A 17,674-nucleotide genomic window follows, 5' to 3' on the forward strand; every position below is an offset into this window, starting at 1 on the left:
GCTTGTTATCATAGGCTGTCCCATAACCGAGACATCAGTGGGCGGGGCTTGAGCTGACATAAAGTGTGATGTTGCTGCCATGCCTTGACGGCTAGCAAACACACCAAGCTCAACTGAGGAGCAACCTCTGCGTCTCACTCAAAGGTATGGCGATATGCCCTGTTTGTTCGTGTGTGCCCCCAATACTAACCCTGTGGTTATGTCCTGTATTTACAAATATTGCCTAACCTGCCCCAATTATCCCAAAGCTCCTTCATTCCTTGTAATCCCGTTGCATTCCCAGTACTTACTGTTATACTGACTAGCTGTGTACTCTTAACATGAGTTTTACTGAGTCTGAGTTTGTTTTCATGAGAGAGACGGTTTAATGTTTTCTGAAGTGAAAGTAGGTCCGACGCTGAGATGGAATGCTTCCCAAAGCAAGCTGGGACATGCGTTCACCAGGAGTGACTTTGTGTGTGTGTGTGTGTGTGTGTGTGTGTGTGTGTGTGTGTGTGTGTGTGTGTGTAGGGCAAGAGGAACAGGATTTAAACAGCGTTGCACAGTGGGGAGATCATCCTTATCAATGAGGACACCTGGCATGGCGCTTTTTAAACAGCAGCTTGTGGAGGACTTCTACGACATTGGAGAGGAGCTAGGAAGGTGAGTGAAGTGCTTCAGTGCACTGGTGGTCCTATCTGTGTGTGTGTGTGTGTGTGTGTGCTTGCTGAGATTGGGAGTGTCTCCTGTGTTGAAGTGTCAGGAGGTCTAAAGGGCAAAAGCAAAGGCTCGTAGAAAGATTTGATGAGCTGTCTTTATGTGGATGAGCTCCACCTCAGGGTGGAGGTCCAATGTGCTGAATGAGACTTGAGCAGACACTAAAGACAAATGCAAATAAGGAAGTTGGCAGAGTGCATTCCCTAGTGAGGAACCTGTGTGTCCGTTTAGCTGTGACAGACATGTTCAGACGATGGGAGGGAAAGGAAACCCCTCTGAATATTTCACCACCAGCCAGTCCAAATATTCCCTTTGACCCAATGTTTGCCATCTGTTGTCATACCCTGATAGACCAGACTAACTGGAAAATAATGCTTTATTTGGATATTCTAATAAAAGGAATGGTTTCTTCCAGAGGTCTTCACTTGTTATCTTCTGTTGCATACAGTATTTAGTGGCAGGCAAGAACCTGTTGATTTTGGTGCTAATTGCATGTGTTTGATGTTGTTTCCGAAATACCTAGACAACTGACCTACATACATTGTAACTGTTTACTGCCATAAACATTTATTAAAACACTGCTAGTTTTTTGTGAAAATGGGACTTATTCTCGTAAGTAGAGTGTTAGCGCTGTTTTCCTTATTAAGCCGTTAACAGTTTTTTTCCATGGGAAACAATGTAAATCCAATTGATCGATTCCAGGCCCTCAAAAATATTAACACAAAACATTTTTAGTTTACAACAATTAGAGTTTTACAGACAGATAAAAATGTGAATGCATTTAAATGGTGAATGTGAATGAAAGGGATAAAGGGTAGGGGGAAGAGTGAGCCACACGGATGACACCTTAATAATCTGCTGAAAATTAAATTCAATAGTGTTTCTCATCTTCTCTCCAAGAGCTGGCACTTACAATTTTCTTTGTCCCCATGGTGGGCTATTTTGTGGTGTAACTGTGTTAGTTGGCAGAGAACTACAGAATCAACCTCTGATGACATCATAGAGGGGTGACAATGACTTCTTAGTGGGAGTTGAGAGCAGCCTGCTATGTTTTGTAATAAAGACATGTTACAAACATGCAGTGTATTAATAACGTGACAAGACCGAGTCACCAACACGGGGGATTTTTTGTTTGGGCACTCAAATCCACAGAAGCATATGTGGGCCAACAGACAAGTGTGCCTTACAGCCTAAGGTTAGGGTTTAAAGTTCAAATCTAAGTCCATCATTGCCCCTTGGTTTGTAACCTGATGATTAGGTTGGAGAAAGAGTCTCACGGTGACTAATACGTAAAATACGTAAAACTTTCTCTTTGTTTCTGTGCGCCACAGACAATGATTTTATTAGGAGAATGTTGTTTTGCATCCATACATTGATCTGTGTGATGCAGTGACGAAGTAAATGTTCATGTACTTCATGTGACATGTACTTCTGTTGAATTGTAAGCCCACACTTGTAGAAGTACATCACAAACTCTCCAAACTCACCACACCCTGCCAAGTGTCTGGTCCCAAATGCTGCACCAATCGAAACCTTTTTAAGCGCAATCCCGGTGAGACATTTTTGAGGCACGTTTTGCAGGGTGCAAAAATTCTATCACTCTCACGAAGACAGGAAATCCCACACACGGCAGACGTGCTTGTTCTTAATGCTGCAGCAGGGGTGAAGGGGAAGTATCGGCCAATGTCGATACTGTCCATTTTCACTGATATCGGCCCTTTTAATACCACAAGATTCAACATAGCAAAGTTACGTGCAATAATATATGAGAACCGAAAACCGAACCACAAGAAAACTAGGGCTGGAAAACCAAAGTTCCAATTGATATGACTTTATTTTACGATATTTACATTTTTTGGGGCCCTAATATTTCTTACAATGGATGGGACCGTTCCCCAAACCTGTCCATTTGTAATTAAAATCCTAATGTTTTGCCAGCAAACTGACTTTTGTGACAGCCAGCACAGACTCTCCTTCAAGTAAATTCCAGAAAAATGAACATTAATCTCATATAATCTAGCGTAACATCACACATTGACATTTGTTGTAATGAACCCTAATTGGGTAGTATCCAAGTAACGAACACAATCTTGGATGCCTCCCCACAGCATGGGGAGGCAGCAATTCATGCAGATGAATTAAATGAGCATGACCAAGCAAGCAATGAGTGGGAAGCTACATTTGAAATAATGGTATAAATTATTATTTTTTATTAGGTTTATCTCGTTCTGTTCTGTGACATTGGTTAAATTCCAAAGTGCTGCATATCTAAGTGTATTTAATTAAGTGAGCTAGTGAGCCTCTCCATTCAGAGCAACCCACTGTTAATTAGCGCAATCCTTGCAGCTGTCCACACCGTATGGAAGTTGAATGTTTCTCTTGGAGGTCTTCTGCCTTGGCGTGGCAACATCATGTGACCTATAATGGGTGTGGGCCACCCTCGCCTATTTATTCACCTGACTTCAACAGTTTCAGATGGTCCAGACCTGTCCACTGGTCTCAAAGGAAGTTAGGGGAACCTGAGGGAGGGGCTGTGCTTGGTATTTAATGTCCTGTCCTCCATGTAGGTCACTTCTAGTTGTCAGATTTAAATATGTGTTATGACTGACGCAAAACGTTTCTGGTCAAGCAAACCACGCCTTTCGACTGACGTGTCTTAATGTCTTACTGCTGACTCACAGACAGTTGAGAAGCTGTTACACAATCACTTCAAAGAGAAGTTGAGAGAAATGAACACGATTGATGGACCTTTACCTGTCAAAGCGATGGATTATGTCATGACCATATTTGGGCAGCACAAACATTCTGTACATTACTTTTCGCGGATGTTAGTTGATATGATGGTCAATAGGCTGCCTGGGGGGGATTTGGGAAATATTTCTAATGTCAAAGGTGACTGATGTTGGCACACATTATCTGTTCAAGTTCATCCAAGGGGATTAATTTAATAATGTTTATTATCGTAGTTATAGTTTGCCGCGGTGTGCATATGGTTGTATTAATATCTGGTATTTGTATTTCTGGAAATACAAAGTATTCCTGTAATAAAAACCTTTTGTATGTAAATGTAAAACATCTGTTGCACTGACACTCCATTTACACATTATAAAAACAAATGTGTCAACGTAATAAGTTATGATGTTTCCCTCCTGAACAAAGCAAACAAAGAAATATTTGTAAATTGCAGCCAAGAGAAATGTTTTCTTCTTAAGTCCTCGTGGAGACATTCTTAGGCAAAGTGAGCCCATGCTGCTCTCACATGTGTTAAAGTGTACAGAAGTGACGAGGAGAATGTAAAAATGCTATCATTGCATGATGTATGTGGAGCAGACACAGTGGGTGCTCACATACGAGGTGTTTCCCGGAATACATGTGCATGTCGTCCGCTTATAGGAGACATTCCTGCTGGATGAGGGATGTGTTTATACAGTGCAGTCTGACAGAGGGAACTCCATGCTGACCGTTCCTGAGTTCCCATCTAACGAAGGTCCTCCCGACACTGTCAGCAGAATCTCACACAGCCCCGCCTTCCAAAATATGATTTGTTGACCTCTGACCAAAGCACAACTGGAACTGTTTTAGGTGCTTGACAATTTAAGAATCCTTGACAAAGACAAAAGTGACATTTCATATGTAGTTGTGTTGGCACTGGCAGGGTACCTCACATTATGATGGTGGTAGTCACATAGAATGAGAGGGACGCAAGTGGAAAAGTGAGGTTACAGAGAGAAGAGATACAGAAGGTGGAGAATTTTAAGTACCTGGGGTCAACAGCCCAGAACAATGGAGATTGTGAAAAGGAGGTGAAGAAGCGTGTGCAGCCAGGATGGAACGGATGGAGAAAAGTGTTAGGATAGAAGAGTTTCAGCTAAAATGAAAGGAAAGGTATACAAAACTGTAGTGAGACCAGCCATGTTGTTTGGTATAGAGACAGTGCCACTGAGAAAAAAGACTGAACTGGAGGTAGCAGAGATGAGGATGCTGAGGTTCTCATTGGGAGTGACCAGGATGGATAGGATCAGGAACGAGTATATCAGAGGGACATTACATGTTAGAGGCCATGGAGATAAAGTCAGAGAGGCCAGACTGAGATGGTTCGGACATGTCCATGTCCATAGTACGAGGCATAGAGGAAGACCAAAGAGGAGGTTTATGGATGTAGTGAAGGAGAACATGAGGGTAGTTGGTGTGAGAGAGACAGATGCAGAAGACAGGGTTGGATGGAGGAGATTGATTTGCTGTGGCGACCCCTGAAGGGAAAAGTCCCAAGAGAAAGAAGAAGTCACATTGTATAACTAATATTTGACTAATATGGTTGCGAACAGCACTTGGTCAATTCTGTGTTGATCTGTGTCACATGACCCTGGAGGTTGCTTGTCTCTAAAATGTGTTTTACTATTGGGTCGGCGCCACTTGCCCATGCATTCCTTCAACCTTGGCTGTGTATAATGACCTTCAGCTGTTGGATGTGGAAAAATCTGCGGCGAGATGCCGCTTTCGGTCCCACCGGCCCGGCTTATCGGGCTAAAACGGCCGGCACGCTTAGCCTCTTCTGGAATACCGCTGGCAGCATCACAGTGCTCTGTTACTGTACACGCTACTGTAAGAGTGACTCACATTCAGGGCATAAGATAAGAGAATGCCCTCCCTGTGCACGTGGCGCCATGCATGTTTTACATTCATCAAGCATCATGTCCTTGCCTTCTATAGTTGCACATCTTCCTCTCCAACAGAAATGGGAGACAAGTTATGTTACTAGAACAGCCAGAGGGAGTATTGCAGTATTCCCACTCTGTCTAGCATCCCCTCCCGCACTTTTCAAGAAGAGCTGTTGTAATCTATTCAACACTCCTGTTTCTTCCTTCAATGCTGTCTGCCTGGAATCTTACCATTGCTGCATCTTAAGCTATAGCCTGATAGTGGACATGTTAGAATACCGCTTTTCCTCACGAGGGTCGCGGGGGTGCTGGAGCCTATCCCAGCTGTCTTCGGGTGAGAGGAGGGGTACACCCTGGACTGGTATGTTAGAATACCTCACTTGTATTAACCAAGTCCAGTGCTCCATTCTATCTTGGTGAGCCTTATCATGGTGGTTTTACGGCTAAGAAAAACATGAGGAAACCAATAGTACTTTAAAGATAAATCAAAACTAATCAGCAGAAGATTATAAAATGTTATTGGAAAAGTGACAATAACATTTGCCATAATAACAACTATGAAGACCTGGGGCCGCATGATGGGGGAGGGGTTAGCACGTTGGCCACACAGTCAGGAGATCGGGAAGACATTATGTTAATTGGCAACTCCAAATTGTCCATCGGTATGACTGAGTGTGAATGATTGTTTGTTTATATGTGCCCTGTGATTGGCTGGCGACCAGTCCAGGGTGTCCAGTGTGCCTTAGCTTATCCACCTCCATTATAAACATTATTACAGAAAAAGGGTGTGTCTCAAATGCAGTCCCACGCCCGCCAAAACAATGACGACAGAGGTCATTTTAGTTAACTTAAACCACAAAGATGATTGCAGGAATCTAATTTGACTTTATGACTTTCTGCTCTGCAGGCATTCTTCTATGCAGCAGCAGTAAAGAGATGACAGGTGAAGAGCTGCAGTTATTCTTAGCCCAGGAGATAACTATGATAACAATGGACACAAAGGGAATAACCACACATAGCTGCACTGCTATTGCTATTCCTCAGTATAGTCAGCTATAGCATAGACGTTCAAATGCTATTACCATGAAATCATATGTAACAACAAAAACTTTTAATGCCCTAATGAAAAGGAAGTCAGTGCAAATATCATTACATCGCTACTATTAACAAAGCATAAAGAAATAGCAGCATCTCAGAAGTCCAAACCTGAGCTCCAAGGGGTTTACTAGCCTACAAAAGCCGGTATCTTCAACAATGGTAAAGAGCTGTTTGTACCGTGCCATCATTTCCATGATGAAATCATACATCGCTTAACTCCTCTGGTCATCTCTGGCAAACATTTTTGCACTTTTCAAGGAACAGGCCCCGGGTGTCTCCCTGGAGTTTCAGGTGGCTGATAAGGTGTGAAATGTTTGGATCATTGGGCGAAATGTCTATCTTGTACAAGTATAAGTACAAGTATACTCAGGGGAAGTTACGACAGCCGTTTGCAGCATGTCACAGAAAGGGAGCGCTTGATTTGCTGTCGCTAACCCACATGCAAAATTTGGCTAATCTCACCTCACTTTTCGGTGATCGCAGCTATTTTTAAATGCGGCATGATGTCATTATTTCTCCAATGGGACCAATAATTATCATGCACTTCTACATACTGTTATAACATCACTATGAAGAAAAAACGCAATATCTGCTGTATGTAGTGGGGCACTGCCCCACTGCATACATCACTAGGAATAATTCTGACACTTTTTGGGTCCACTACTTTTCACACTTACTGTGTCATTGTGCTGTAATGATGGATGCTTGTCATGCAACTCAGCCTCTCCTGCATAAAGTATGCGGTGCTGGGATGCTTTGTTAGGTTTAAGATTGCAAAAGTTGCCGCTAATAATGAAGTGTGCTGGCATGAAACGATGCTGTGTAAGAAGCTTGCTGGAAAAGAAATACTAAGAGATGATCCCTGCTCTGTTGTGAAATCCTCTAGACGATTGTTTGATACTTGGCAGGAAGTTTTCAGGCGTGGAAGGACAGCAGCTCAGCCTTCACAGACAGCCTGTGTGATTGTTCTTAAACGGGAAGTGATGGATCATACTGCAAAATATCACCCTTAACTTCCTCCCTGACGTTTGTGTCCACCTTCTGCCATATCCTGTTGACACTTGTTGAGGATTTTATCATCGTGTGCTGTAGATTAAAGTGTGTATTTTTACAATAACAAGAACATTTGTTCCTGTGATTGGCTGGCGACCAATCCAGGGTGTACCCCGCCTCTCGCAGCTGGGATAGGCTCCAGCACCCCTCGCAACCCTTGATGAAAATGAATGAAAAGAACATTTGTTGACTTTCTGTCTGCAGTGGTCAGTTTGCAGTGGTCAAGCGTTGCACAGAGAAGCACACAGGCCTTGAATATGCCGCCAAGTTCATCAAGAAGCGCCAAAGCCGGGCCAGCAGACGAGGCGTGAGGCGGGAGGAGATAGAGAGGGAGGTGGACATCCTGCAGCAGCTTCAGCACCCCAACGTTGTCGCACTTCACGATGTCTACGAGAACCGCACAGATGTGGTGCTCATCCTGGAGCTGTGAGTCTCTGCATCAGTCTGCATCAACACTACAATTTGACATGATGACAATCACAAAGCAGCACATTGTCATTTCTTTACCTCCTTTAACATAACTTTAACTGCTCCAAAAGCATCCTTTTCTTGGCTTTAGAGTCTTAAAGGGACCGATTATGCTCATTTTTGGCCATTTGTATTGAGGACTCCTATAGAGCAGCTCCACACAATAACCCGCACAGAAAGCTTTCTAGAGCTTCAAGAATCTGCACCTATTCCAGCTGTACATCCTTGGATTTCCAAAGCGGTCTGTTTTAATTTATTCCACCCACAGCCCGCCTCCAGTGATTGGTCCCACTCAGCTTGTACAGCTTGTACCCATGGCTCACTGTGATGTCACAGTGAGATTGAAAAAAACTCCCAGAAACTGAGTTTCAGGTTATGTTAACTACTTTTTCTACTTTTATTCCAGTTAAAAATGCTGAAATATTACTAAAACATGGCCTGTACAGTTAAGAAAGGTTTTCTAATGAAAATGGAGATAAGCCATAACATATTTATTTTACTGGACAATAATGAAAGCCAACTTAAGCTGCACTGCTTTGATACTTTCACTGCACAATAGCCTAGTTGTTGTGTCAGTTTGGCTAGTGAGTTTCTGTGCCCTTGCTTGTTGTTTGCCCTCCTTTCTGTGGCCAAATACGTATCTCTGCCAGAATCGATAGAGCCGTCAGGGAAGAGGGGCCCAGTCCACATCCAGTCGGGACTGAAACTTGATTTATTCAAAGCAAGAATAAAGCGTCTGACAGCTTTTGTCAGCAGCGTGACCTCACCCAGTGCGTCATTCAGTCAATCATGTTTTCAATGTGACCGCTAGCTGCACAAAGAACTTAATGTATGTGGTGCTTTTCACCAATTCTTTACTATAAAACGACTCACAGAGCATTGAATCATGCTGCAAGAAGGGCGGGCTGATGCAAAGCAAGCAAGAGTAATAGCCAGAAGTATGCCAGGCATCCTAATTGAGCACATCCCAATCCTGAAAACACTCTGATAAAGTTGAAGGGCCTCCAGCGTGAGTCGCTGAGTGTGTATCTGTATGTGTGTGTTACAGTGTTTCTGGTGGAGAGCTATTTGATTTCCTGGCTCGCAAGGAGTCACTTTGTGAAGAGGAGGCCACTCAGTTTATCAAACAGATCCTGGATGGAGTCCAGTACCTCCACGCTAAGAGGATTGCACATTTTGACTTAAAGGTACAAAACATTCATTGTCATTTGTGGGAAAATGTTGCTGTACGTATCGTAGGAACTAATGTGAAATATGTCTGATGCAAGCACAGTTAGGCTATTGTGAACCACACTTCCTTCCTGTTTTCTGAGGTCCAGGCTCTCAGATACAAACACTACAAGGTTATCTCATCACTTTTGCAGAGCAGTGTCACCCACGCTACACTCTCACAGCCAATGTCCTGTTATTTTGTAGCCATAGCACTGCATGTTATGTATGTTTGTTTACATGGTCTAGCAAAAGGTTTGACCTTTAATGCACTAATGCATGTAGGATAGACACATATTTATATATAATATGCCTTGCACATGTTTCATTTGACTCAACAAAGACAAGACAACTGAACACAACATGCATTTTTTAAATTGAACTTTTTTATTATTATTAAGGGAGGAAAAAAAATCCAAACCTACATTGGCCAAAATTAGCAGCAACAATTGCAATCAAGCTTTTGCAAGAACTTAAAGCGCTGTGGAAGAATCTTGGCCCACTCGTCTTTGCAGAATTGCTGTAATTCAGCCACATTGGAGGGTTTTCCAGCTTGAAGCGCCTTTTTAAGGTCATGCCAAAGCATGGCAGCATGACTAGGCAACTCCATAGTCTTCATTTTGTTTTTCTTCAGCCATTCAGAAATGGACAATGGACTTGACAGATGGCCAGACATTCTCCTTCAGGATTTTTGGTAGACAGCAGAATTCATGGATCCATTTATCACAGCAGGTCACAGCAAAACAACCCCAGTCAATCACACTACCACCACCATATTTTACTGTTGACATCATCATGACATCATTGTCATCATGTTTTGTGGATAATGGCTCTCACTCTGGTTTGCTGGAATCCCAAAGATTTAGAAATGGCTTTATCGCCTTTTCCTGGCTGAAAGATCTCAAATATGGGGGACAATCACTTTTGCACACAGAGCCATGTAGGTTTGGATTTTTTTCTCCCCTAATTTGAAAAATTGACTTTGTGTTCAGTTGTGTTGTCATTGACTAATATTTAAATTTGTTCGATGATCTTAAACATTTAAGTGTGACAAACATGGAAAAAATAAGAACTCGTGAAGGGGGCAAAGACTTTTTCACACCACTGTGTATATATTTTTTTAATTACAGACTAGGTTAACCTTGCTTATGTTTTTATTTATTGTTTATTTTGTTTTTATTATAGTCATTACTCTGTGCACCATTTTCCTTGTGTTTTATTGGGTGCTGTACAGCACTTTGGGTAGTTGGAAATGTGCTAAATAAATACATTTGACCTTGATTATTAATTACAGATATTGTAATTAACCCACTAATTGTTTTTGGAAATGAATATTTCCATGTTATGCTATAAGAGGGAATAATAGTCTGTCACATAATTTTCAAAGTGCCATGTAACCTTTACATATAATTTACAGTAATAAATGTGTTCAATAACATACACTGCAATGGTTTTCCTAATGCTTGCACAAAAGGCCCCTTCAAGAAGGTATTTCGTAATATTTAAATTATTACTATTACGATGTATTGAATTATTATGTTGTTATCAAAACTGGGGAGTAGGTTGACGAATAACTGTTGCATTTGTTGACTTCAGCCTGAAAACATAATGCTGCTGGACAGGAATGTTTCTCTACCACGCATCAAAATCATCGACTTCGGACTCGCACACAAAATGGAAGCCGGGGCAGATTTTAAAAACATTTTTGGAACCCCTGAGTTTGTTGGTAAGTGTTTTTTGGATGTACATGTAATAGTGTCTGCTATGTGAAGTACAGTAAGTGTGTTTATTTTGCAGCTCCAGAGATAGTCAACTATGAGCCCCTGGGGTTGGAGGCAGACATGTGGTGCGTTTTTAATTCCAGTCTACACTTTGCACCTATGATATGTACAAACATGCTTTAATATTGTGTTTTCTTCTTACAGGAGCATCGGGGTCATCACCTACATACTGTAAGTTGAATGCTAAAGTTAAAGTTACACAATCAAGATCAATGATGAAATTAATTTTTCTTTCAGCTTGAGCGGTGCATCACCTTTCCTCGGCGACACAAAACAAGAAACGTTAGGCAACATTTCCGCTATGAGCTACGAGTTTGATGAGGAGTTCTTCAGCAACACAAGCGAGCTGGCCAAGAGTTTTATCAGGCAGCTCTTAGTGAAGGACACGAGGTACAAGAATAACAACGATGGTCCTTTCACAGACAGTCACAATGCACAACGACACATCTTGTTCTTGTTGCTTTCGCATGTTTCCCATTGTATTGCACCTCTAGGAATTGAAAGCTATACCGTGTGCATTAAGCCCAATGTGATCCAGAGGGGGTTTGCATCACTGTGTTTATGCAGCTGCATTTTCTTGCTTTAGGAAACGGATGAGCATACAAGACGCCCTCAACCATCCTTGGATTAAGGTACTGTGTGTGTGTGTGTGTGTGTGTGTGTGTGTGTGTGATGCTTTACACTGTAAGAAGTGTGGTTGTTTCGGCTACAAGAAATGACAGCATGAGTAGCTGTAGCTCTGCCATTGTGTGTACCTGGGTGTACTTCACAGACACAATCTTTGAGATCACAATTAACGTAAACTAAAATATGCACTGCATCACACAGTTGTGATTAATATTTTGTGTAATTAAGTTACTTATTTATTCATATTTGTAAAAATCTATTTACAAACTATTACAAAATTGACCAAACTTGTATTCTGTATTTTGAAAACAGGAAGTAAACAATTCAGTCGTAATTGCTAAGAATCAGAGAAGGAGCAGGATTATTAAATAAACTCTACTTCTTTTTGGACATGTGCAGTTGTGATGTTTGAAATAAACTAAACCATTGCAATTACACAACAGGAACGATGTATTGTAAGCATCACTCAGTATGATGCAGTGCTGCTCTGCACTACAGCAAATACAATAATATAGTATTGTATATATGTTATATATGTATATGTTTTACCGTGTAAAGCGTATGTGAGTTTTTGAAAATAAATAAGACCTCACTAGATTGCAGTGCAGGTATCCTGTATGTATGTTTCTTCTTGTTTACATTGTTTGCCACACCATGCAACCAACAATGCAATGGAGAAAAGACATATTTTGTGCATTATATGAAAACTTTTTTTTTAAATTACAGTATGATTGATGAATGTTTTAGAAATAACATGTCCTAACCTGTGAAATGCTTTAAAATTATAACAAAAGGTAAACATTTTTAATGCAGCATGTGTCCACTGTTTCTGGACTGTACCATGTGTTTGGAGTGCAGGGGTTTGTGTATGGAGGCTGTGCCCATCTTGCAAAAAAATGATTCCTAATATTGTGCACAGTGTTTGTATTCTTTATTTGTGGTTATCAAGGTACTATTTAATATACGTATAGTACTAAATATTAAGATACATTTCTGTTGACATTGGAAAAACCTCTCTGTGTGGAACCCCATATTTATTTTATAATTGAATTATCACCAAATAAGTATTTTTTTCCTCCTCACATCACCATCTCTGACTAACTGTTACTTGGATGATTTACAACAAGCTGTAGTTGCGATTAATGTATAAATGCATGTGATTGTTGTTTTGTTGTGCAATGAGTGGACACCAGCATGACACCAGGAAGCATATAACACAATGGGAAAGTCCGGGAATGTCCTGTGGATGCTCTTACCTGCCATGGCTTCTGCTATAGGCTCACACACTAATCCTCCAGAGCCACATCTGCTGGGATTCGTCACTGCTGCCTGTGTTGTCGAGATCGGCCACTGACTCAGTGTTCCTCCATCCTTGTGTCTGAAGTCCTGTGGCCAGCCGCCGGACATCGCCACCCCGGATGATGAGCAGAAAACTGAGCAGCTGAAGACAAAGCGTCTGAAGGAGTACACCATCCAGTCCCACTCCAGCATGACCCAGAACAACACCTATGCCAGCTTTGAACGTTTCTCCCGCGTGGTGGAGGACATCGGTTCTATGAAGATGGGGGTGTCAGAAGTGGTCGGGGCCCACCATACCTTGCAGGGTGACCTGGAGGCATTGCTGGCCATCTACAATGATAAAGAAGCCTGGTACAAGGAGGAGAATGAGACCGCCAGGAAGCAACTCTCCCAGGTCCGCTATGAGTTTCGCAAAGTGGAGACCACGAGGAGGCTGCTGCAGGAGGACATGAAGGGCGTGGGGACCACTCTCGAGAGCATCGGAGGGAAGTACCAGCAGAGGCAGAGTCACCTTGACACTCTGAGGCAGGAGCTGACCTCAGAGCTGCAGTGGTTGCAGGAGGTGATGGGCTCTCTGGATCTACAGGGAGCAACAACACTGGAGGAGCTGCTACACCGGTCCTGCCGTGGAGAGACCCAAAAGTCCCTTACGGAATCCACTTAATAGGAAGAAAGACTTTTGTTTGTATTTGAGTCTTAAAGGAAGAACTGCACTTTTTTGGAATGTTACCAATTATCCACAACCCTTATTTATGTGAGACATGAAATCTTTTCTGTGTGTTCTAAAGATATAAAAACAGATAAAAAGATGCACTATTCTGCCTGTAAAGCCTTCTGAAAGAAACTCCCATTTAAAACTGCATTTAAAACTTCAAAAACTGCCCCCATTTACATTACGTGACCTGCATATTAACCAAGCTACAGCCACTTTGTTATTATTATTATCATCAATAATAATAATATTACACCAAATAACTGCATTACTGTTGTAGTGACACCACGCCATACCACACTGGCTCGTGACCGTGTCCCATTACGTGCAGTCATGAGCTACCAAAAATCTTTTCAGCTGTTTTTATATTCTTTAGAATGCACAGCAAAGAGAAAGATGTGCTTTCATATCACACATAAGGATTTTAGATTATGGGCCTAATTTAAAACAAAAGTGTAGTTTTCCTTTAACATATTATTGTAAGCAACTGACTTGAAAGTGATTGTTAAATCATGTGAACGTTCAGCATGAATATAGACAAAAATATCTGGTTGCAAGCTCACAACACGGACAGGAAGAAGAGGATATACTTTGCAGCTGTAACAGACACTTTTGTAGATGGACTTGTACAAGATGTTGAAGTGAGAGGTCAGAGTTCACAAAGTTCTTATTCACCACCGTCATCCAAACGTGCCTCAATGGATCATATTTTGTGTACTGGGGTGCTGAAACATCCCAAACCTGTGTCCACAAAAATGATTTGGAAGGGAACCATGGGGTCAAACCCCAGTGGATGAATATTGGGTTGTTGTGAATATCTTTTTGGAACGTTTAAGCATTGGATTTTATTTTGGCAAGTGAATTGGCAGTTTAAGCTTTCACTATGTTGTGGATATGAGGCGATAAAGGGAGCTTTTTAATGGAATGTATTGGGATTTCACATTTTTAATTGATTTTTCATTCCATTTTATAATGTACACTTGGATGGTAATTCATCATGAGTACCATTTATCATGTCTTTCATTTATTTTATTTATTCTGTATTAATAATTTTCAAGGAGCACTTCTATTGACAATATCTTATATTTCTTTATTTATCTATTTATTTAAATTATGTTTTCCTTGGCTATTTTTTTTTAAAACCTCAAAAATATAAAACATACAGAGTATGCTTGTAAATTGTTGTAATCTACACAATGTGCACCTTTTTGGCTTCTGTATTAAAATAAGCACTGTTAAAGATTTACAAGTCAGTTTGTGTTAAATAGATATTTCAGGTTCAATTTGAGGTGAATTTTCTCCATCAAAATGTATTCTTTGATGCAGTCATTTGACTTTGAGCCCTCCTGTCATTTCTTCCCTCCCTGTGTCTCCACAGCCTCACAATTCCAGACAAGCAATGGTTAAGAGGTTGTCAGTGGTCAACTTGGAGAACTTTAAGAAGCAGTATGCCAGGCGTAGGTGGAAGGTAAAATGTCAATACACAATTACATTATACAAATATGTTGCATATTTTGCTTTTTAATGCATTTTTTCTTTACAGCTTTCATTTAGGATTGTGGCTCTGTGCAACCACTTAACCCGGATCATGAAGAAGGGTCACAAACTGCCGGAGGAAAACGGGGTAAGAACATACTTTTTTAGGGGGTTGTTCCCTGAAACACTTGTGCCATTGAGAGAGACGATTTTAGTGAATGATTGGTTTATACTTGAGCTTTATGGAAATATAGCTTTCAAAATAGCACACTGGGTGAGTGGTTAGCATGTAATCAGGAGATTGTGAAGACCTGGGTTCGAATCTCCGATTGGGCATCTCAGTGTGGAGGGCATGCTGGAGCCTCTCCCAACTGACAGGGCGGGGTACACCCTGGACTGGTCGCCAGCCAATCACAGGGCACATATAGACAAACAACCATTCACACTCACATTCATACCTATGGACAATTTGGTGTCGCCAATTAACCTAGCATGTTTTTGGAATGTGGGAGGAAACCAGAGTAACTGGAGAAAACCCACGCATGCACGGGGAGAACATACAAACTCCACACAGACATGGCCGAGAGTGGAAGTGAACTCGGGTCTCCTTAAACTTCTTATTATTAAGGGACAAAAATCCAAAACCTACATGGCCCTGTGTAGGAAAAGTGATTGCCCCCCTAAACCTAATAACCAAACCTACATGGGCCACAACCCAACAACTGGAATCAAGCTTTTGCAATAACTTGCAATGAGTCTCTAACAGCGCTGTGGAGGAATTTGGGCCCACTCAGAATTGTTGTAATTCAGCCACATTGGGGGGTTTTCCAGCATGAACCGCCTTTTTAAGGTCATGTCACAGCATCTCAATTGGATTCAGGTCAGGACTTGGACTAGGCTACTCCAAAGTCTTCATTTTGTGTTTTTTCAGCCATTCAGAGATTGACTTGCTGGTGTGTTTTGGAGCATTATGTTGCTACAGAACCCAAGTTTGTTTCAGCTTGAGCTCACAAACAGATGGCTGGACATTTTCTTTCTGGATTTTTTTGTAGACATTAGAATTCATGGACCATTTTATCACAGCAACTCATACGAGATGATTGTACAGGTTTTATACTTCTACTGTCTTGACATTTAGTACTAGTCAAAGGTTAGAAACATCAGATAGTATGACCAAACTCTTGGCAGGTACGCTAAATAAAGCCTACAAAATCATCAGGAATCTTGATTTTTTTTTTTTTTACAAAACTATCATCTCTTAAAGAACAAACATTGAACCCCACATAAACCCTTCCAACAACCATGTTGTATCCAATATTCCATACAGAAACCACGCAATTGTAAAGAGAGTTTGAAGATTGCTTGCAAGTTGCGCCCCACAGCTGGCCCTTAGGTTTCCTCACAGTCGCAGTCAAATGGGGTTATATTTGTGTAGTGTGTGAGTAAGTATGTGTTAACAGTAGCTTATGTTTATGTCAGAGGGATTGCGAAAGCGACCAGGAAGAAGAAATCCTGAAGAGGCGGCCCAGGACCAGAAAGAGAAGCAGCACTTCCTGAGAGAAGCATCTTAAAAACATATCTGTCTACAACAGACACGCACTCTGCACGCTCACTGCAGCTGTTTGTTCCTGTTCATCAGCAGCAAGCATGCTATCTATGTGAATGGTCTGGAATGCTTCATATCTGCCGGCATGTTACTTAGCATTTTGAAATTAGAGCTACTTTAGTTTTCTGCCGTAGTTAGATTATTGCTGACTGATGAGACAGTGTTACTTCACATCTTCAAGAATGTAAACGGCTTTCTCTAATATTGTGCAGTCTTAAATAATCCTTCAGCTGTTAAGCGTTGACAGAGAAATACTCTTCTTTTTATTGGATAGGCTGCAAAGAGGCCGGCTCTTTTACGGGGCGAGGAACCATATTTGGTTACTTAATGAACAAGGGTTCAAAATGGACCTTCAATGCTTCATTGTGAGGCAGTAAAATGCAATAAAATGATGATTATAATTTTCATATAATCATTTTTTGTCTTGTAAATGTCAACGTATTCAAGTATTCAAGTATTCAAGTATTTTAATAAACAATGCATGAAAATCATCCTGTGTAAATAAAGTCTAGACATATGTAAGGTGCAACAACTTCTTAATGCAATTATTTCTTCATGACATATTTTAATGTATATAAAGTGTAAATATAAATATCAGTCAAACGTCTTACCTATTTTGAACACAAACATCCTTTTTTGCTCTGTTTACTTGTATGTATATGTACAATCAAATGGTCTTTTAATAAATTCATGAACATAAATGACAAGTGTTTGGAAGTCAATTTTCACAGTCCAGGTGGTGGTCAGTTTATGCCATATTATTTTGTACGTGGTGCGGAAAATATGAATGAATGATAGAGGTCATGAAGTCCGTGTGCTATCACGGGGAGATCAGGGAGAAGAGGAGACTGTTATTTTTCCAGATTAGCCTGGAACAATAGTTTTAAGAAGGTGCTGTGGGACAACCACAGGAATAGAAGTAAGGAGTTGTGCTCTTGTAAATTCTGTTTTATAAAATTATTGTGTTCAATTTTTCAATATCTTTATTATA

General features: G+C 41.1%; 1 protein-coding gene across 3 annotated transcripts; it reads left to right on the plus strand.

The window, feature by feature from the left end:
- Positions 1-33: 33 nt before the first annotated feature.
- Positions 34-17,373, plus strand: dapk2b (death-associated protein kinase 2b). Of its 3 annotated transcripts, XM_058075407.1 has the most exons (12): positions 39-144; positions 511-642; positions 7,710-7,931; positions 9,022-9,160; positions 10,779-10,908; positions 10,980-11,028; positions 11,108-11,134; positions 11,201-11,353; positions 11,550-11,595; positions 14,980-15,069; positions 15,145-15,225; positions 16,557-17,373. In XM_058075407.1, the coding sequence occupies exons 2-12, from the start codon at positions 566-568 to the stop codon at positions 16,632-16,634; spliced, it is 1,092 nt and encodes a 363-aa protein (XP_057931390.1). In that variant the 5' UTR covers positions 39-144; positions 511-565; the 3' UTR covers positions 16,635-17,373. The 3 variants fall into 3 exon arrangements, with proteins under 3 accessions (XP_057931392.1, XP_057931390.1, XP_057931391.1); XM_058075409.1 differs by lacking the exons at positions 14,980-15,069; positions 15,145-15,225; positions 16,557-17,373 and adding an exon at positions 12,975-14,973 and having other exon boundaries at positions 34-144; XM_058075408.1 differs by lacking the exons at positions 39-144; positions 511-642; positions 7,710-7,931 and adding an exon at positions 10,657-10,670 and having other exon boundaries at positions 9,048-9,160.
- Positions 17,374-17,674: the final 301 nt, after the last annotated feature.

This window comes from Doryrhamphus excisus, chromosome 6, assembly GCF_030265055.1.
Source record: "Doryrhamphus excisus isolate RoL2022-K1 chromosome 6, RoL_Dexc_1.0, whole genome shotgun sequence".
NCBI classification, from domain to species: domain Eukaryota; kingdom Metazoa; phylum Chordata; class Actinopteri; order Syngnathiformes; family Syngnathidae; genus Doryrhamphus; species Doryrhamphus excisus.